The sequence below is a fragment of the Onychostoma macrolepis genome, chromosome 20 (genome assembly GCF_012432095.1).
Source record: "Onychostoma macrolepis isolate SWU-2019 chromosome 20, ASM1243209v1, whole genome shotgun sequence".
Lineage (NCBI taxonomy): Eukaryota > Metazoa > Chordata > Actinopteri > Cypriniformes > Cyprinidae > Onychostoma > Onychostoma macrolepis.
In genome coordinates, this window is record NC_081174.1 from 25,279,435 (window position 1) to 25,301,911 (window position 22,477).

General features: G+C 36.4%; 1 protein-coding gene across 1 annotated transcript in view; it reads left to right on the forward strand.

Moving 5' to 3' along the window:
• Positions 1-997: 997 nt before the first annotated feature.
• man1a1 (mannosidase, alpha, class 1A, member 1) overlaps positions 998-22,477 on the forward strand; it is a 121,681-nt gene continuing 100,201 nt past the window's right edge. Inside the window, exon 1 of the mRNA XM_058755568.1 lies at positions 998-1,776. Within this exon, the coding sequence (XP_058611551.1) occupies positions 1,270-1,776 (507 nt within the window). The 5' untranslated portion in view covers positions 998-1,269. The remainder of the gene's footprint in view (positions 1,777-22,477) is intronic.

Genomic DNA, 22,477 nt, shown 5'->3' on the forward strand with positions numbered 1-22,477 from the left:
AGACAACAGCTGCGCACCCCACCACTGCTGATATTTCATTGGCAGATGAACTCACTGACTTAAAACAATGCGCTTGTCATCAAACCTCACAATACACCAAAAAATTAGAATGTATGCTTCAGCTTTCCAGATGTGAGGAGCACAGCATCCTACTGTTAAGAAAGTGAAAACTCTCAAAGCAGTTTTCAGCTTTTGCCCCCAAATCTTCATGCATGAAGCAACTGTCTCCTGTTCTGTCTTGTTAAAGAACAATGTTACTGCCAGTGCTTTGGAAAACAAAGTCAAGGCTGAACGATTACTGTCTGACTTTGTTTATTTTGTAATCGAGTTCCAGGAAATCCTTGGTTATAGGAAAATCTGGTCTCGCTTTATACTGTAGCCTATGTCAGATGTATAGCTAAACCTGTGCTCTGCCTCTGCCATAGTTATAAAAAAAAAGTCATTTGTTTTGCCAGTTCCTGTCTGTTTTAACTTAAAGAATACTTCATATTTTACCCTTTTCTTTATATAAATATAAATCTAAGAACGTTTTGAGAATGTGCAGCTCTAACTACATTTTTGAAGTCGTTTTTGTATTTTTACACAAATAAAAATAAAATCAGGCCCATCCAGACTACATTAAATAAAAGTCTTTGGGTTGGTATTATGTCCTATATTTGCTATTAATAACATTTTTAATTTTTCGTTCATAAGTCTAGCCAGTCGAAACTCTAGAGTCTAGCCAGTTGTTCAAGCCTGAAAAAGGTTACTGTGGGTTTCCATTAAAATGCTAATCAGTTGCACAGGGGCTATTTATAATAATTACAGTTTGAACAAAAAAAATAAAAACCTAACTTGGCCAACCCTTACGTTTCCATAAACCTTTTTATGCCGTTATGATCATGATCATAATCCCAGTCCATAACCAATTAAGTTTGAACAAGACATCACGCCTCTGTACTTTAAATCCGGAAGACACGCCCACAACGAACTTGTGCACCGGCGGCACAAAGCGATTGGCCGAGGCTCGCTGTCAATCACGGATCTCTGCCATTCCTTCCGTTCCGCCAACGAGACTTTACACAGATGTGTTTCAGGCGTGATCAGTTGAGGCGGTGGGACTCCGTTCGTGCAGTGGGATCAACTTCTTTCAGAGGATCTACCGTCTCCTAATCGGACACCTTGAGTTCAATGTAACAGGTATCGTAAGCAGCGTAGGTCAAGGTGATCGGCGAGTTACTTTGTGGTAGAATTGAACACATTTAGACGGGGTTTTAAACGCAGAAGAAAATGCCTGTAGCTTCTCTCCTGCCTTTCACGGCCACTCCGAATAGGAAGTCCGCCAGCCCGACCTCCTTCAGGCTCACTGAGAAATTCATCCTGCTTTTAGTGTTCAGCGCCTTCATCACCCTGTGTTTCGGAGCTATCTTCTTCTTGCCGGATTCCTCTAAGCTGCTCAGCGGAGTTTTCTTCCGCTCGTCGTCGGTGGAGGCAGAGACGCGCACAGGTACGGTCAGTGACACGAGCACTGGCACGGGCAAGGATGAGAAGATCCTGGCCAAGATCAGAAAAGACCACGAAAAGGCGCTGATTGAGGCCAAGGACACCCTACAGAAACGGCCGGACGAGATCAAGCAGGACATCAACAACGACAAGGCGAAACTTGTGCTGAACGGACAGGGGAAAGGAGCGAAAGGTGACAGTTTGCCGTTCGTTCAGTACGCGCGGCCGCCTGGAGCAACAGGGCACGAACCCGCCGATCCTGACGTTAAAGCGAAGAGAGCCAAGATTAAAGAGGTAACGTTATTGTGTTTTTATTAGATATCCTCCTGCGGTTTGCTCAGACTCTCGAAAGAAATCACGTCAGATATTGTTGTGAAAATAACTTTCCCCGTGTAACTTGGCAAAACCCAAGTGCTGTTATTAATATTAGTTTAATGTCACTACTAGTGGCTAGAGAACAGAACGAGAGGAGTGTTGACAGAGTCAATTTCAGGAAGCGTTTCAGGAAGCGAGAAATGCAGCGTTGTAATACGATAGATAAGTAGACTTGTTGTTGTGAAACCTGTATGGTCTGACAGCTCAGTTGATGGACAAGAAAGTCCTGTCGCTCACAGAAGAACTCGCTCTCATTCATTCTGTCGGTCATTCACCGAACAGTAGTTTGTTCAAAACTGACTGACAGTATTTTAGTCAGTATTCCTTCTTTTTAACTCAATATTTCAGTCTGCGCTTCCTGTTGTCAGTATTTAGTCAACATTCATCAACACCCCCGTCAGTTTTCACTATATTTCAGAAAGCAGTACCTGTCAGTAGGTTCTTCAGACAGTGTTCCCCTCTCTTCAGTCTGCACTGCCTCTGTTTCAGTCAGCATTCCCTGTTTTTTAGTATTCGAGTCAGTTTTTAGTACTTTACACAGTGATGCCGTCTTTTTCAGTCAGTGTTGCAGTCTGTGTACCCTGTTTTCCGTACTCCATTCAGTATATATAATTTTTAAGCATTTCAGTCAATATTTGTCAGTATACACTATAGCTAGGAGTGTTTCCTGTATTTCAGTCTGTACTTGCATGATTTTCAGTCAGTATTTCAGTCAGTATTCTCTGCTTTTTTCAGTTAATATTTAGGCAGTTTTTTTTTCTTCAATATTTTTCTCAGTATTTCAGTTTACAGTCCGTTTTTTGTTTTTCAGTATTATCTGTATTTAGCTGATTTTCAGTATTGCAGTCAGTAATTTAGCCTGTATTTTTAGTCAGTATTTTAATTAGTAAGCCTGCCTATATTTCAGTAAGTATAAACGTCTGTATTCCTGTCCCTTTTTTTTTTCAGTGTTTCAAGCTAGTGCTTATATTTCCATTGACATTTGTCTATATTTTTCGGTTAATCAGCATTGCCTAAGTTCCTGTCAGCGTTCCCTTTTTTTTTTAGTCAATATTTATCTTAGTATTCCTGTATGCATTTCACTTTATTCCCTGTATGTCAGGCTGTTCAGTCATAACTGAGCTAGAGGTTTTTACATGATAAGGTAACCTTTTTGTTTATATGTAAAAAAGGTGCATCATCAATATCATGTTCCTGATATGTTAACAGTAGTTATAATAGAAAGCCAAAACCTTATCTAGCTTATGATTACTGCAATAGTTACAAGTGCTCAGTAACTTATGCTGATATGCACTATATAAAATAATCCCTCTAAGTTTTGATGACGTACTAGTAATAATGTAAAATATATACCAAATATTGGCCAATAACCAATATGGTGGTAGATATGTAGTGCATCCCTATTTAATGACCGTCTCAATCATGTTTTCCCTACGTTATTATTCACAAATCAAACTTCTGTTTGGAACAACGTTGATTTGTTTTGTTCACCAGTCTTTTTTGAAATTACATTAGGAAAATACACCAAATTTGTAGACTAATTGATATCACTGTTGATTATATTCTATATTTTACCAGAGATAGCCTTGAAAACTACAGTAATAACTAGTAATATATTTTGTTGTACGTATAGCGGTAGAGATGCCTCGATCAGGTTGAGTTGAGCTTATCTCAATGTCTTGGTTGAGGTGACCTGTTAAAGCGTTAACTATGAGCTTGTAAAGGAGCATAAACAAGGCTGTCATTTCTTGTTTCTGTCAGGATGGTGCATTTAGAGCATGTCAGGCCAGTCTAATAATCCCTCAGTATGAGTCGAATGTAGACTTCGCATCAGCTTGATTAAATTAAATTTGCTATTGATTGAGACTCAGTTATTCCCATTTGAATCAGGCAAGTCCAGAGTAAAGATGCAGATGAAAACTGACAGCATGGTAAAGCTTTAAAATCGCCTTTCAGCTGGTATTGACCTTGTGTCCTTGCTTTTGTATGTAAGCAAATGGCTGGTTTCTGGAATTCCTCCTAGTTTATCCTCCACAGTGAGTCACTACGTTTCAGTTTCAGTTATTTGCATAAGGAAATGGTGTCTGTGCTCCTACGGTGTCCTTCAAATTTACATTGTGTCACTTTGTAATGCTAGTTTATGCTCTTGAGATTTTGCCCTACTCTTTCTTTTTGCAGAAGGGCTCGTTTTTGCGTAAGAAGTTGAGTATATTCAAGTATGTGGAAACAAAAAAAAAAAAAAAAAAAATTAGCCTATTCCAGTCACACTTCATCTAAATGGCTAACAGTGGAAAAACCTGTTGATAATGCGGTTGCTCCTCAGCGTTAGTCCTCCAGAGTTGGATAATTTTTAATGCCAGGATTAAACTGTTATAAAGTTAAGAACATTAGTGCATGCGGAAGACTCCACGTTCCTCTCCAAGACTATTGGTGTTCCTGCGGATCTGACAAGTCCCTCATCTCTCCTGCTTAATGCAGCGGCTCAGCATGAGAACGGTGATAACTCACCCCTGAATAGCGGGATTTCATCCATTGATCGCTGGCATGACGGAAACAAACAGTCACAGCTGGACCCTGTGGGGTCTCACTTGTCAGACGCGGCTGCAGGCACTCTGTCTCGCCCCACCAGACACTCTGACCTTTGAGGAGCTGAATTGCCTTAGAAAATAAATTGATCTCAAGGTTATGAAGTGAAAATAGTTGTGTGAGGTTCTTTTTTTCTTGCTTTTATAACTAAGAGCTAAACTAAACTAAAAATGGGATAGGTCACAGTGACATTTACAGGGCTGTTTTTGTCTCTTTGCATATGTTTTTGAATATTTTTCATATGTAATAGGAATGCATATTTCTTTGACTAATGTTGATGAAGGAAAACTGATTAATCATTACTAGTATTAAATTTCATATTCTTAGTTATGTAAATTTAATAAATAAATACTGATATTCTCAAATGTAATCACCTAATACATGAATATTGATATCTATTTATATCAGATACACTACCGTTTAAAAGTTTGGGATCAGTAAAATTTAGCCTATTTTTAGAGAAATTACTTTATTTGTTCTGCAAGGATGCATTAATTGATCAAAAATGACAGCAAAGATCTGTCTATTTCAAATAAAAGCTTCTTTTTTTCAAATGTTTATTAGTCAAATAATCTTGAAAAAATGTATCACTGTATTCACAAAAATATTAAGCAACACCACCGATTTTAACATTAAAGGGTTAGTTCTCCAAAAAATGACTGAACTTCGGTCATCTTCAGAACACAAATTAAGATATTTTTGATGAATTCTGAGAGCTCTCTGACCCTCCAGACAGCAATTGCAGTGTTCCCCGGTCTAGAAACGTAATGAGGACATCGATAAAATAGTCCATGTGACATCAGTGGTTCAGTTGTAATTTTACAAAGCTACGAGAAAACAATAATAACAATTTATTCAACAATTCTTGTCCCCGAGTTACCATCTTCTGCCATTTTGGAGAGAACCCCAGAACGCAATCAGCGGTGTTTAAGTTCAGCATTCTCGCGCTTTATCCTGAACGTAAACAACGCTGATTACGTTCTGGGGTACTCTCCAAAATGGTGGAAGAATTGTTGAATAAGTTATGTTATTACGGTTTTCTTTGTGCACAAAAAGTAGGCCTATTCTCGCAGCTTTGTAAAATTACGACTGAACCACTGATGTCACATGGACTATTTTATCGATGTCCTTGCTGGCCCAGCGAACATTGCAGTTGCCTTGCTGTCTATGGAGGGTCAGAGAGCTCTCAGAAATCATCAAAAATATCCTAATTTGTGTTCTGAAGATGAACGAAGGTCTTCTGGGTTTGGAACGAGTAATTATGGCAGAGTTTTCATTTTTGGGTGAACTAACCCTTTAATGATGATGATAATAATAAAAGATGTTTCTTAAACACCAAATCAGCATATCTGAATGATTTCTGAAGGCTCATGTGACACAGAGTAATGATGCTGAAAGTTTAGTTTTGTCATCACAGGAATGAATTACTTTTTAAAATGTATTCAAATAGAAAAGTTTTTTTTAAATGTAAAAAAAAAAAAAATCACAATGTTACTGTTTTTGCTGTATTTTTGATCAAATAAATGCAGACTTGGTGGGCATAAGAGGCTTTTTTAAAACATTGAAAAATCTTACTGATCCCAGACTATTATGTAGATGTTTAATATTTCTCTTTATTTAAATTGCTGTTTATGTAACATACAATTATGTTATTAACAGAAAATTATCAACAGTCATTTAATCCGAAGCAAGGCTAGGCCGTAATGTAATTAAAAAGTTTTGACTTGACAAAGTGCTCCAAACCGGACCTTAAATATTCCCCACCACATGTATTTGCTCATGGCTCTTTAGCTATACTTGGAATACAAATGCAATATGTTTGCCTTGAGGGTGGCAAGTATGCTTCAGTAACAGAACTCTTTGTCATTCGTACTTCACAAAAGTACTTTTGTTTATGGCTTCTCACCTGCACCTGTAATGCTCTCCCTTGAGCATGACTGCCGCAGGAAGTGCTCGCATGACACATCACACATCACACACCCATCTGGGCTCCGAGCTCCTCTCATTCATTATAGATGACAGCTCTCCGGTCGCTCAGACCTCATTCGTCTCACCATTAATTATGCACAATTCTAATAAAAAGCTAATAAGAGAAATTAATTCTCATTGAGACATTCACAGGTTATCGATATTTGGGGCAATGTAGTAAAAATGTACACAACTTAAAGTTTAAATGTACATATGGTGAAATAGAGAGAGCAGAGAGTGATTGATTCAACCGAGTGAGAGGTTCATAACTCATACAGGGTGCATGAAGTTAACTTTTTTTATTTATTTTTTATTTTTCCTTTTCTTCTTGTCAGGTTATACAATGTAACTGAGATCTTGGATGAAAGACAGACTGTGACATCAGTTGTCTTTTATCTTAGTAGAACCTTCTACAAAATGACTTAAATACATTCATTTTCAATGACGACTTCCATTGCCTTATGAGACTGTGACTGCTGGCGACAGGATGTGAGCATGTAAACACATTTATCGTTGCATGCCACTGATAAAAACCACTGATTCTGCACTGTCACAAGGCATGACGCTTACATTTTTCCCAATGCACGCATGTAAGTTTAACAATTTTAGAAGCGCATTAAAAAAACTTTAGGTGCACAATGATAATTGACCAAATAATGTGTAGCTGTAATGAGAAGATTACTGTGTTGATGCTAGTAAAATCTGTCGAGTAATTGTGACTTCACGGGGAAGCCAAGAAAGATGCTACAAAAGTTTGAATTGATTTAAGTGCCAGATAAAGTTAATTGTGTAATTAAAATACCAATATTAAGGAGAAAAAAAGAATTTATGCATATTGCAGATCAGGAGTTTTAATTATAAACGAGCCCAAAATACGCAATGCTCTAAGTTTGAAAAGATGCTTTATTATTGCTGGCTGCTCATTCAAACAGATAAGCAGAATAAAATATGCACTGTGACAACTGTCTACAACATTACAATATAATCACAATAAAGTAAACAGTTAATCAACAACAGTCAATCATAAGCAATCACTTAACATAAATGTGCGGTATTCATTGATTGCAAACTGCTCTGAAACCGCAAGCATGTGGATCTTGACGCAACGGCACCTTACTTTTACTTTGAAAAATGCAGCGTTCATAATGAAATCATAGCCTTTTGAAGTTTAATAATAACATTAGATTGAATATTAGATAGAACGTTACTTTTTTTGCCATTCCTGATTTCAGACCTCTTAAAAGTTGATACAGTAGTTAAGACATTTGTTATACAATTTATATCACATGTGCAAATATAAATATATTTTAAAGTTCGGAAACATCTTTAGTCTCAAATGTGAGTGCATTGTATGAAAATATTAATATTTCAGCTCTGAAATTGGCAAACATCTCGCAGTGTGCACTTGACTTTAGGTAAATAAATATATCTGGTAGCTTTGAAGGTTCTGTAATATTGTAATTGTTCCCATGTAACAATGACAATGCTTTGATTATCATGGGCTATTTTTGGCTCTTGAGTTATTCGGCCTTTTTTGCGCAAGCATCTGAACACGCAACATGAAGAGCTTACAGCGTTTCTCTTGTATCTCTGATGTTTACTCCTTTTGGTCACAGCTTTTATTCTAGGTCTGTTTGTTTTTCTCTCTATCATATAGTGACTTTCCTCCCGAAAGCTGAAGTGCTTGGACACTAAATAATTCAACTGGCTTTCTTTCATTTTACTACTTGTGAATAAGGCATGCTCTTAGAGGTAGAATCTACTGATGGAGAGGAGAGCGAGATCTTTCGGTCTTTCTCAACATTCCTGTACCCTTTTACAGCTACTGCTGTGATCAGTGTAGGTTGTCTGGAGACCTAAGCCAGCCTTTGGATTATTTGGTTCAATCTCGCTTTAGCCAGAAGCAGCCCAACTGACCTTAGGTACTGAGAAATGTAATGGATGCCCTCGAGCAATAGCTCAGCTGCTGCAGGCATGGTTAGTCCCCAGCCAGATTAGTCTTTTTCACTCTCTTAATTTTTGGCTAGAATATTTTCTCCAGTGGCCAGAATTCTGGATCATTGTTATATTATGGTGTTTTAGGATAATGGATAGTGAGGAGGAAAAAAACTAGAGAAGAATGCAAAATTCAACACATAAGAGCAGCGTTATCTTCAATGGCTTTAAATGGCATCTCTGATCTGTTGCTAGGATCCATGATGTTTTGCTTTTGTTGTATGAATTGCATGCTCTCTGCTACGCTAAAGCACAGATTAGCTTTGGCAGATTAAAATGCATGTGGAATGGTAACACAAGGGAGTTTCGCTAAGTGTTTTCAGCGAGCGTTGGGACACTTGTGCCGGAGTTGTGATTGCTTGGTTTTCCAGTAATTGAATACTCCAAAATCAGAGTCCAATGCTGATTAGAAGAACAATAAACATCTGCCCAGACAAGCATGCATTGATCAGAAGATGCATGAGAACAGTGAATCAATAATAATTGAACATAAAAATAATCAATGTATTTTAGTTTAGATTAGTTGGGTCTTGGCAGTCTTTGCATGAAGGATCTCTGTCAGTGAAAAATGCTTTTCATGCATTTACTTGAATTTTACTGTTTTATTCATTGTCAATCTTGGCAGTTGTCTTTTAAACTATAAATACTTCATAATTGCATGCAGTCTAATCAAACAGATTTACTTTTTCTATAAACCTTGATTAGAACTTTAAATCATATGCAACACAAGTAATAATATTTAGGTTTATTACTTCGCTTTATTTATAGGACAATTGATTTGTTGCTCAGAAGTGAGAATGTATGTGTGTGTGTTAACATTTGGGTTGTGGTTTGGTAACTTTAATCTTTAATCTGTTTTGCTGGTTTGAAACTAAAAATAAATGTTTGTGTGTGTGCTTTACTACTGTTCAAAAGTTTTAATGTTTTTGAAAAAAAGTTTCAAATGCTCACCAAAGCTGTATTTTTAGTTGATCAAAAATGCAGTTGCAGTTCTATTTTAATACAATTTATTTATTTTTTCCTGTTTCAGCTGCAATGACTCCAGTCTTCAGTGTCACATGTTCCTTCAGAAATCATTCTATGTTCATTTGGTGCTCAAGAAACATTTCTTATCATCAGTGTTGAAATATTCTTATTCCATATTCTTTGATGAATAAAAAGTTCAGAACGGCATTTATTTGGAACAGACATCATTCTATAGCAATTCATACTATAATGTTTTGAAGAATTGGTGGCTTATTTGTATGAATTTGTAATGTCATTTGTCATTAGAAATATCTTGACTGTCACTATTTATTGCGTCCCTGCTGAATAAACATATTCGTGAAAGTGAAGTGACATACGGCCCATGCTCGGAATTTGTGCTCTGCATTTAACCCATCCAACATGCACACACACAGCAGTGAACACACACCCGGAGCAGTGGGCAGCCATTTATGCTGCGGCCCCCGGGGAGCAGTTGGGGGTTCGGTGCCTTGCTCAAGGGCACCTCAGTCATGGTATTGAGGGTGGAGAGAGCGCTGGACATTCACTCCCCCCACCTACAATCCCTGCCGGCCCGAGACTCGAACTCGCAACCTTTGGATTACGAGTCCGACTCTCTAACCATTAGGCCCTATTCATTTCTTATTAAAAAAAAAAGTCCCAAACTTTTAAATGGTATAGTGTATATTATATTTTAACCCTTTAAACCACTGTAAAAAAATCAAAAGTTGAGACAACTTAAGTTTAAGGCAACCAGCTTTAGGAGATTTGAGTTTTTTTCAACTTGTTTTTGTAGGAGATTTTTGTTATATAATCTGAAAAACTCAAATCTCCTGAAGCTGGTTGCCTTAAACTTTTGTTATCTCAACTTTAGTTTTTTTTTTTTTAGTGCTGTAAAATCTTCAGTGTCTTCAGTTTGCATATTTTTTTGAAGGCGATCATTGGGCAAAATGTGTAATATCTGTTGAAATATTGAAAGAATTGACAGATTAATTGATTCTTGTCATCTGTTAGATGCAGCCCTAGTGTTCATGTTTTTCTGGCCAGTCATCTGTACTAGCAGCAGTTTCTTCGACATGTAGTCTTTTGTATGCATGCCAAGTTGTTCTTGTATTCCAGTGAAGACGGGTCAATGCCAGACAATAACCTTCTGGTACACTGTGCGACCCATCCTTCACTTCCCCTCAATGATTTCTATATTTGTATTTAAATTTAAAGCATCTCCGAAGCATGTCAGCACTAATCCCATTTCCTGTCTTTGCTTCTTGCAACAAATTTGAGTAGGTTTTATGACTGCACAATTCATTTTCATTGAACCATAAAAATCAAACGAATCAATAAAGTGCAGATCTATTAAGAAAGTGTTATTTGAAGCAACGACACTTTGGGAAAAGGTTGCTTCAGATTTTACTACAGAGTTCTGAGACATTAATTTAATTTTAAATATTTGTTCTTGGTTGTTTTATTGCACTTGCTCAGCCTGTTAAACAAATAATGGATGTCACTGCCTCATATTCTGAATTGGAAGGCAGGGGAAAAATTTATTATCCTTTCACAAAGTCTTCATTACTTGCCACATGTCAACCGAGGAGGGTCAAATCTTTTTGCTGTGTTTTCCAACACTAATAAAAAGGTCATGTCAATATGTCGTTGCGGTTTTATATTGCTCTTGTCTAAAGAGCTGTTGAGAAAAAATAAAGGACTGCCTAGTATTTATTACAGTGATAGTTGATACCGATGCATTTATAAGAGTCCATACTGTTTCAAAACGTGTATTACTGTAAAACTGGTTGCTGTACAAAAAGAAAAGAATCCCTCAGACCTGCAAGAGCATAGACAGGGCACAGTCTGTCATGTATCTTGCTGGTTTTTGCTGTGAAAGCCTGTGGATTTTATGAAACTTTTAGACTGTCTACCCTCTTTTTTTCAACGCTGAAACCTAAAGGATAAAGCAGAAAGATTGATTTTTTTTTTTTTTTTTTTTCTTTCTTCCCTTGACTGATTCTTCTGAGAGGGTTTTCTTTTTGTGGGTCAGAGATCCTTAAAGACGACTGCTACAGGTCTACCTCTATTTTATGACAACACATCAGGTTTAACAGTGGTGTAAATTTCAGACTTGAAATCGTAGCTCGGGTGCCTCTGGCTTATTTTGAAAATTGCAAGCACATTTTCCCTAGTTTAATTATAGGTGGTAACAGCTTCTCTCAGCTTGCGCAGAGAATTGCGATCGAAACAACATAATATGCCTTTTTAATGCTTTATGAATGTGGCTTAATGATGCTGGGTAGGGCATGAGCTCAGTCACATGCATATTTGTTAAAGTAATAATTTGTCTAAAAATGTTCTCGCCCTTGTGCCATTCCAAATTTGTATACTTGTCTTATTTCCATTGATCACACACAGTGCATTTTGGAAGATCACTTTATTCCACTTTATTCAGTTTCAATTGCAGGAGGACTGTCATAAAGAACCATACAAATATCATAAAACTAGTCCATGTGACCAAACCGTGAAGCCACATGATAGCTTTGTGAGAGGAACAGAGTGATATTTAAACTGGAAGTGGAAAATCGTAATTTCCACCCTTGCTATACTTGACATGTTTATTAGAGAAGTTGCAATGTCTGATTCTTGAAAAAAATCATTATTTTGAGTGAATATTTTCAAAGAATCTGTTGAGCCAGTACACAAAGCTGGTCTGAATGATTCATTCATTATGAATTGGACTGATCTGTCTTTTAACTTTTTGGTCTGTTCATAACACAAGGCTGTCATATGACTCCAGAAGACTTGGAAAATAAAGAATAAAAAATAAAAAAAGTTATGTGGACCACTTTTATGGTGCTTTTGCATCTGTTTTGGACCTTGAAAAGCTTCCGTTTCCATTCACTGTAATTGCATGAAAAGACGTCCAGAACATTATTCTGCCGCTGTGTTCCACAGAGAAGAGAGTTTTGAAAACACATGCATGAGAAAATGACACTATTTCCTTTTTTGACTGAACCAGTCTTTAAGTAAATATTGCATAAAGTAATTATTCAAGACAAGTACACAGTCAGTAATAAAATGAGCTAAGAAAAAAATTACAAACAATAAAATTAAGATGCAAATGAAGTAAACGGTGCACTTAGTATTCAAGTAAACATTCAGAGATTGAGAATAATAGAATTTAATCAGATGTTCAATAAAAGTACTTGAGCACAATCTTAACTGCATAATTGTTAGTTGTAATACTGTCACTTGTGTTTTAGAACCATTCCTGTGCTGCCACTAAAAATGTTACATTCATTGACCCTGTACTTCTACGTTTGTAATTACTTGCAAACGTATGCGTTTGGTTTTCTTTCTGCTGATTTGTCATTAAGATAATGTTGTACGACCGGCAAACATGGATGAGGTTTTGTTGAAACTGCAGAAATGATAATAATCAGGAAGAATCAGTAAAAGTGTGTTAGAAACTACAGACCTCTCAGTAATAGTAATATATTGCATTGCACGGCATCAGTTTTTCAGGGAAAAAAGTGCAAAAAATTGAGTTGCATTAGAAAATGGACTATTTAACATTTTGTGGTGAGGCTGGTGAAAATATTGGCAGGACAAGTAAAAATCAGATTAATATCCTTACAGTTGAGTCCTGTTTGCATCATATTTTCAATGTGAGTGCAGTTGTTTTAGTTTAATAAAATAAATTAATAAAATATTTATTTACTTATATTCAATTTCCAGAGGGCTTACTAAACCTTCTGGAGTTATGCAGCTGAGAACAATGAAAGTGTTTTTTTTTTTGTTTTTTTTTCAGCCTCAGAATTGTTTGATTAATTTGAAGTCAGCATATTAGTCATTATATTAAACTGCATTTACACTGCGGGCTCTAATGCACACAACCAATATTTTGACGAATCAGGATTTATTTTGTACCTGTTTGCATTCACTTAAAACAAACTTACTGTGTTTGTGTTAATGCACCATGACAGGCTTTTTGACCAAGAAGTGCATTTTTCCATTCATCACACTCAGCCGCATTAGAGAATGTTTGACATCCCTAGATGCCACACTTCTTTTCAGACATAAATTTGTCCATTCATGCTACAATTTGAGAAACCGTTTTATTGGAGCGCATTGAATGGCTTGGTACCGGAGGAGGACCCACCTCGCGGCACGCCGTTGGCCGGCCGCCATGGTTCCACTCTCATTCGGAGAGCCAGGCAAATGGCTGTAACTTAACTCTGCCTCCCTGTTTTCAGCTGTGGGACTGGGTTGTCTCTGGAGAGTGGGTTTTGGCAGTGGATCAATGGCTCTGTGTGCCTGAGAGGGAGATAGAGAGCATGTGTGGTAGCGTGAGCCAGGCTAGCTGGAGCTCCTCTGCCAGAGAGGCACATGTCCACCCTCTTGAGCCGCACCTGTTCTCTGGCATGCCGACTGCAGGTGCTCCTCAGGCGTTCGTGCATGGGTTGTTACTATTTTACCGCTGAATTTGTTTTATTGTCTTTCATGGTGTCTAGTTCAGGTGTTTTGCTTATGCACACAAATGCATACAGCGGGTAATTAACCCGTGGAGCTTCACTTGGCAGTCAGCGATTGGCCTTCATCATGCTGATAATAATGTGCAGCGGTGTCAAATGACAGGTTTTTTTTTCATGCGAATGTGACCGTAGCATGCCAATTCATAGCATTCACCCCTAAACACTCAGTTTAACTGGGAAATATCTAGAGATCTGGCATGGTGTGATCTGATTAGCTGGAAAGCAACCCCTCTAAAAAAAACTTTTTTTGTTGTTGAGGGGGGGGGGAAGAATGGTACAACTGAAATGTATCTCGTCTCATGTAATTGCTCAACCAGTGGTTGAACTACAGAAAGATGTCAGGAAAAACAGCTGGTAAACAATGTCACGTAACATTACATTTACCTCAGAAAAGCCATTCAAAGTCCACAGTCTGTTAGTCAGCTTCAAAAAAGCGATATTTTCCAACCTGATCTCATGACAAAAACATACCCGTGGGAACTTTTTCGTACAAATAAGTACATACTGCAGTTTCCAACAGAAATTAACAATAGAGGCAATAAAACAGCGAGCACTTATGATCATTTTCCTACACCGTTATGATTACAGCTCCATGTTTCGCTTTCCGGACGAAACAAGCTTGCTCTGTAGCTCAGCCGGCATAGAATTGGATGCAAAATCCTTGGGTATGAATCCTGTACCCAAAAATGTCACTAAACGGACAGGCGCTATGTATTTCACGTCTTGCAAAAATTTTCCCACAGCTACGTTTTCGTCATGAGATCAGGCTCATGTTTTTCATGGTTAAAATAACTTGAATATTAATTATTTTTGGTATGCTGTCCTGTAATGAATTTTTAAATACATCTGCAATGAAAACAAGTTTTTATTACTGCCACTGTTTAAATGTTTACATTTGAACATTGAATTAGAGTATCAACAATAGAAACTATACAATACATAAAATTTGTTTATATACAACTCAGTTTTTATTTGTGTTATTAAATGTATTTTATTGATTAATTGTTCATTTAAACTTTGTTTTCAGCTAAATTAAAACTTTAATTTCGGATACTGTTCAATTAATTTTGCAGAAATCTGTGTTCTTTTCCTTTTAGATCTGCATTTCTATGATGTAACATTTAAAATGTCTTTAACAGATTATTAAAAGGAAATTATCTTGCCTTAATTGATTTCAGAACAGCTCAAATCAATGATGCTAGTTTTATCATGTTTTTTTCCTGAGTCTCTTACAGGAATGCTCTGCTTCGGATCCATTGGTTGTTGCTTTGCTCTCATGTTTTGGATGCGTGTCATGTTGCATGACCTAAACTTCTGAGGTTTGTTGTCAGACAGATGCATTATAGATCACAGACCGATTCAGTTCTGCTGTAGAATCTCCTAATGTGACTTTGATATTGTTGGGATCTCAATAACCTTTCATGCCCTGAGCGATCTGGAGGTCTTGGCTTAAATAAAGTGAGACCGCTGTGTTGTTTGAAGGGAGCAATATTCCCTTAGATGCTGTGCTTGTCAGTGTGGTAGACAGACGATATTAAATCTAAGAAATGTCTGCAGATCCTCTGTTATAGAGTGATGTGATGCAGTGGTAAAGCGTAGTTAGGTCACTGGTTAGGTTCAAGCCCTGCTAAAGTTTTATGAGCTGTTGGGAAGTTCAGTAGTTTTTATTTTTTTTATTCAAAGTCTGGATTTGAGCTCTTAATGCTCAATATATGTGTATATGAGAACTATTGAGTGAACTGAGGAACATTTACATTTAATTTTATATAGGGTTGTGCAGAACTTATTGTAAAAGTTGTTTGACGAATATATCAACATTTTTGGCATTTTTAAATTGATAAGTTGATAAGTTTTTTTTACTGTTTTTGGAAGCTTTTATTTTGACAGCGTTAAGAAGGGCAGCACCTCAGTGCAGATGCACATTGAATTAAATGTGAAATTTTAAAGTAGAAAGACTGAAGTAGTATTTTCTTGTAAAACACACTCCAGTAATCTTGAATTAATTTTTGAACTGTATATAAAATTAACTTGCCTAAAATTCTCAGATCTTTATTTGAGAAAAGATTCCCAATGAGTACAAATATACCCGAGTGCCCGTTATATACCCATTTTTGAATAATATAATAATTGGATTATTATAAATTAATTTTGCAATTAAATATTTATGATTTAGTAAATGTGTAAAATAAATCTACATTTCATTGCAGCAATTGTTATGCATGTTATTAAAAAAAAAAACATATTGGTTGACCACTAGTAAAAATCCATTTTACGATCTGTAGGTTGGCTGAATGACTAGTAGACTAATCTGTTAAGAAGGGTTTACCTGACGTGATTGGACGTGATTCTATAACATGCTCTTTCACTCAGAAACCGATAGATGGAGAAGAAAGGACGTTTTAAAAGGCTGTTGGCTGACCATTGTGGACCTATCCCTAGTTTTTCCTTAGTTAAAATGTCATTTTGAATGCCTACCAAAGCACAAACGTGTTTTACTGCTAGCATGTGATGTCTAGGTGGACTTGAGTCTTATCGTCACACCCGCTGACTGAATGACACATCAAGCTCCTAGCCTCTAGGCCTGTCGTCGTCGAAGGCATTTCATCTTCTGTTTCAGTGCAGCATGACTGTCATTTCAGAAACAGCCGTTATGTGAATGACTACATTTTCAGCTTGACACCCGTAGCCTGCAATGTTAGCATAATTGCGTCCCCACATGTTTGAGATCTGCTGCTGGAGTGGCATTACTATTGCTGTTTTCAGAAGCGTTTCTGGTGCCGTAAGGGGAAGTGAAATTATAGGCGTGACTGAATCGAAATGGTTTCAGCTAATTACAGCATTGTGCATGTGGAGGCTTCACCCTTAGATCCAGCTTAGGGATGATCATTTTCAAAAATTTTGTGACTATTTTTTATTAAAAATTTATATTGCATATATTAAACTTTTTTTTTTTTTTTTTTAAAGAGCTTGTTTATATGATTGAACCTTTAGTCAACATTTGCCTAATTTTCATTTTATCCTTTCATCCAACATAAGCTGCAGCTGTAAAGGTCATCTGAGTAAGAGATAAAAAAGCCATTAAATCCTTTACTAATTTATTTATCATTAACATATTTTCTGAATAATTTAGAAGTAAATATGAATTAGCATTTTCTTTTAATGAATTTTCAACCCATCTTATTTAAAACCACTTCACATCATTTTAAATGACATTGTTACTTTATTATTAATAATAAATACACTACATTAATAATAATAATAATAAAATACATTACATTAATAATAATAATTATAATACATTTCATTAATAATAATAATATTATGATGTCATATCACATATCGTTTTTGTATGTTGTTGTAGTTATTATAAATGCAATTTTGTACATAATAGGAATTATTATTCCCATTTAATATTTAGTTCACTGTTTAAATACATTTGGATATTTTACATACTGATAATCTGTTATATAATAATAATAATAATAATAATAATAATAATAATAATAATAATAATATTATTATTATATAATATTGCTTAAATTATTTCTTTACATAGCCTTTACACATACACACACACACACACACACACACACACACACATGCACACACACGCGCACACAAGTATATATTTAAGGGTTAATACATTTTGCATCTTTGCATTTTATTTTATATTTAAATATTTCAGAAACTGACAATGTTTGCAGAGAATCAAATCTTTATTCATTTATAAACATTCCAGTGGCTGATTACGTTGAGCCTGCCTCATTCGTGCAAGCAAGCCAAGAGTGTGTGTTCATGACGCTGATGTAACGTGACGTGAAGTGCTCAAGCTACTTTCACTTTGAATGGCTAATTAACTGAATACTGAATGCGTTTGTTCTGAAACAGACTAATCGATAAGCTTAATTGATTAAATTTAAAGGCGATTAGTTGATCATGAACATCTTATCCAGCTTCAAAACAAAACCCAGGAGTTTAAAAAATGACTGACGAGGTGTCAATCACTCCGTCGACCTCTTGTTTAGTGACCTATCAAAGTCACTGAGATAATCAGCGTTGAGTAGAATCAATCATTAGTCTGTGCACTCACACTGCTGCCTGAGGTTGTAACTACTAATGGCTTCTCTGTGTTGATATTGAATGATTTGACATGTATTATGGGACCGTTGAGTTGGCTGCTTATGAACGCTGTGTTTCCATCTCTTCCTTTAGGCTGTGTGCAAACATGCTAACCTGTGACTTCCTGTTGGAGGCTGTCACGAACACAGTGGGGATTTGTGTGTGCGTTTGCATGAATGCGTGGCTGTGTCATCCCGTTTGTTTGTGTAACTGAACCTTTAGTCGACATTTACCTAATTTTCATTCTATTATTTCACCTGACATAACCTGCAAAGGTCATCTGTGTAAGAGATAAAAAAGACCCGTCCCTTGCTAATTAAATTATGATTAACACTTAGTGTAGTAGAGGCTTTTTTTTTTTTTAAACGAACAACAGTTTTATTTGATCATGTACTGTTGTAGTATTTATTAATATTTTGAACCAATTTAATTTATGTTCAGTTTTATTCTTTTTATTTTTTATATTTACGTAATTTATTATTTTTAAATATTTTTATTTATTTGTATTTTTAGTATTTGATTCAGTTAGTTCACAAAGTAACATTTCTAGTTTAATCTAATATTATAATATAATAAACTTGAATTTAGCTAGATGCTAACATTTGCATGTAAATTGTTTACCACACCCGCTGCATTTCACATCATATCTTATGCAAATGTCTTATCCAAAATTATGCAAAACAACTTAATATCATTAGATTATCTGTTGCACAAGGATTTCGCACAGGCAGGAGACAGTTTAGTATTGTTTAAATGCAACGCTGTGTGTTGAAAATGCATTTAAGTTCTAAAGACGCTTATCCCGTCCTTCCTTCTGTGTGAACTCTCTGCTGCTGACTAGGTAGTTATAGACAGTCTTATCAAATTTGCCTTGTCATGTACTTATGAGGGCTCCCTACTGAATACTAAATCTCCACAGCGCTGCACATTCCCTCACCTCCTCTGCTTTTACTGGAAAACGGCATCAGGAAAATGACTGTTTCATTCTGATAATGTCCTTTCAGTGAAGGCGGCTTGATAACGGCAGCACATTGTCATAATTAACAGTGGAAATCTTTGGATTTTATTTAAGCTCTGTCTTAAGTTGGTGACGTCTCAATTAAAGAGTCATGGAATATTGTGTACTGTTGATGATGAATGGTCAGTAGAAACCAGAAAATTATTCTGCAGAAAATTATTCTGAAGCTGCATTTCTTATCAGCTTGGTTAATGTTGCTAAAATACAAAGAGAGAGCATATTTGCAAGAACAAGAACAACTAGGGGAAAAAAGAAAGACAAACTACTTTGTTGTAAAGAGCAAGAGAGAAGGAAACCTAAAATGCACAAATATGCTTGATTGTGTAATGTCAGGGTGTCCCAGAAGAAACAGGGGTCTACCATTCATGGAAAACAGGGAATAATCTAATTGTGATTTTACAGGCCTAGAAAGGTCTGCAAGAACAACTAAGGGTTTCCCCCCCTTAGTTGTTCTTGGGCCTTTAATATTTAATTAGCTAGAAATCAGTTTTTGTGAATGTAGTAGTATAATACATAAATAAGTGAATACATTTTACTGAGTCCAAACTTTTAAATGGTGGTGTATCATTTTTATTTTTGACTGAATAAATTGGTCTTTATTCCTGAAAATATATGAAGTTGCATGATTTTCTGTTTTCTATGTTTTGGGGTCCATAGCATTAAAACGTTTGCAAAACCAATTCATCTTCACAATCTAATATGTCATAAATTGGAAAAAAAAAAAAGAAATGTTATGTGTGTCAAATAAAGTTTCTTGTTTCCAGTACATTACAGGCAGGGTTTTCTGTTGGTCAGTCTCACAGCAGTGGCGCCTGCAACATCCCAGGCCTTGAGGTCAAATAAACATTCTCATTTTTACAGGAAGTACCTTTTCACTTAGTTTTCCCGAAACAAGAAGCAGGCGCATCCCTTTTCTGTTTCAGATCTGGCTTTGTTTTTGCTTGTTTACCTCAATCACACCATCATGTTTCATATTCCATTTCTCATTTACCAAGGTGCTGTTTTTCTTGGAAAACACCATTGTTCTTCCCTCCTCAGCGACGGCTGCCAAGGCCACACATGGCACCGACTAGGAAATGAAAAATATGCTTTGGTGTGAAGGATAGAGGTACTATTGCACGCGGCTCCTCTGTGTCATATCTCTCGATATCTATCCCATAAACAGTGCATACAGAGCCTATTCAAAGGCCATTTTGGTAAGCTCCACCAGTCGATGAATGGAGACGCGTCACGTTGTTCATTGATTTCTGTCGCCGAGCTGCCGCAGCCATGCGTGGATTTCAAACACGGCACCACCAAGGCTGTAAACAATGAGTTGTAAATGAGAGTAAAGCCGCATGCCTGCTGGGAACAGATTGCCCATGTTGAGAGAAGGGATGAAGATCTTACCAACGATAAGCTGCTGAAGAATCTGTGACTGTGAGAACGTTGGAGCGGGCAGAGGAGGAGACAGACTCCAGTTTGTAATCCTAATTCTCTCAGTAGCAGACACGCAATCCCTCTGATACTCTCTCTTGTGACTGTGGTGGTTGTAATTAAGTTACCAGAACCTCTTCAGGAGTTTGAAAGCAGATTTGAATGAATCAATTGATATGCGGTTGGACACTTTATATGGCTGGTTATTTTGCCTGCGAGTCAAATGAGTTGTCGTGAAATGTTACATCTGAAGTAGAGGATTCTTTTGTTAAGATGAAAACAAGTTGATGATTTTATGGTGTTCAGCTTTGCTCAAACCAATTTTTCAAATGCAGGCTAGATGCCCAGGTGGGCCTGATTAGATTTTTATGCTAAACGGGTTTACCTGATGTGCTCGGCGGTTTTGATTGTACAGACGTTTGAGGAAGACAGATGCCTTGTTGTCAGGTTCTGTAATGAAAAGACATCCATCTTAATGACAACCACATAACACTTTGACAAACTCGGAGAAGATTTTGGCTGTTTAGTAGGGCTGTCATTTAAATTGAAATAATTACATAATTGCATTTTATTGCAAATTACTTTTTACATTTATATTTTTTAGATTTTATTAATTGAATTAATTCTATTTAATTGTATCAACTGCATTTACACTAAATATATATATATTTATGTAAAAGCAGATATATTTATATAAAATTAATTATTTTGGATCTGATTTGCTCTTCAGATTCCTTGAAATATTTCTCATATAAATTATTTTAACTAGACAGTATACTGTATCATCCAGTTGGATTTGATATTGCAATCAACTATGAACTTGAGAGGTTAGACAAAATATTTTTTTTATTTTATATGGTTGATTTGATCTTATTTTATTTTGTGCAGTATTATCTATCTATCTCTATCGATCTCATGTGTTTTTTTTCTTATACACTTTATAGAATTTCATTGTAAAATATTTTTAAATTTGATTTATATAAATATTTGTTATATTTATACGTTTCTAATGCTTTTGTTGCGTATTTTATAGAATGTTTTTAATATTTTGCAGAAATGATTTTCTTTTTAACGAATCGGACACACACACATATGCATACATATACATACATACATACATACATACATACATACATGCATATATATATATATATATATATATATATATAAAAATTTATTTATTATTTTAACGTGCACTAGTTTTTGATGTTTGTTATTGGTTTCAGTGGGTTTCCCTCTCTCTGCCTTGAGTCTGATGTCAGTGAACATTAACCAGACTCAATATCTGGCATTGATCTGACTGGATGCTTTTACACAAACACACTGTGCGTCCATACAAAGCAGTGCACAGTTCCAGAGAAACAGTGGAGCTGTCGATACTTGTTCTGGGAACCTGCACCGATCCATGACTGTGAACTACTTGTTTTGAAGTCTTAAACGACTTGCTCTACTGTTCTGAAGCAGGGAAAAAGCACAGTCAGCATGCATTGGTCCCTGGTGGTGTAAGGAAGAAAAAAGAGGCATATTAAGGGGTGTTATGGTGAGAGATGAAGGGTTTGGGAACGGGCAGGCGGGTACAGTAGGAGGGGCTGAATTTGCAGTGTTTGCGGGCAGCTGTTGTAAAAGAAATAGAAAGTAGCCTGAGTGGGAGAACTTTAAAATTAACATGCAGAAGATAAAAGGCAGACAGTATATGGAGAGTGGGTGATGAATTTTACCCAGCGCTGAGATTGTGATGGTTTCAGTTTTAGCACTCGTTCTTCTGCTAGCGTGCTGATTGCGGAGTTCTTTCTCTCTTTCTCTCACCCTTTTTAGGGTCCAAAATACAAAAGCACTTTTTTTCTGCCATTTCATTCTGTCAGGATCACACAGTCCATTTTCCTTTTTTCTCCTCGTTTTCTGTTTGACCTAAAACTTGCTTTTTCTGATCCCATTTACCCCCCTATGCCAACCCCATTTCCCTTAAGACAGGAAGCACGAGTCATTTCCGCACTGCAAATGGAACGCAGTG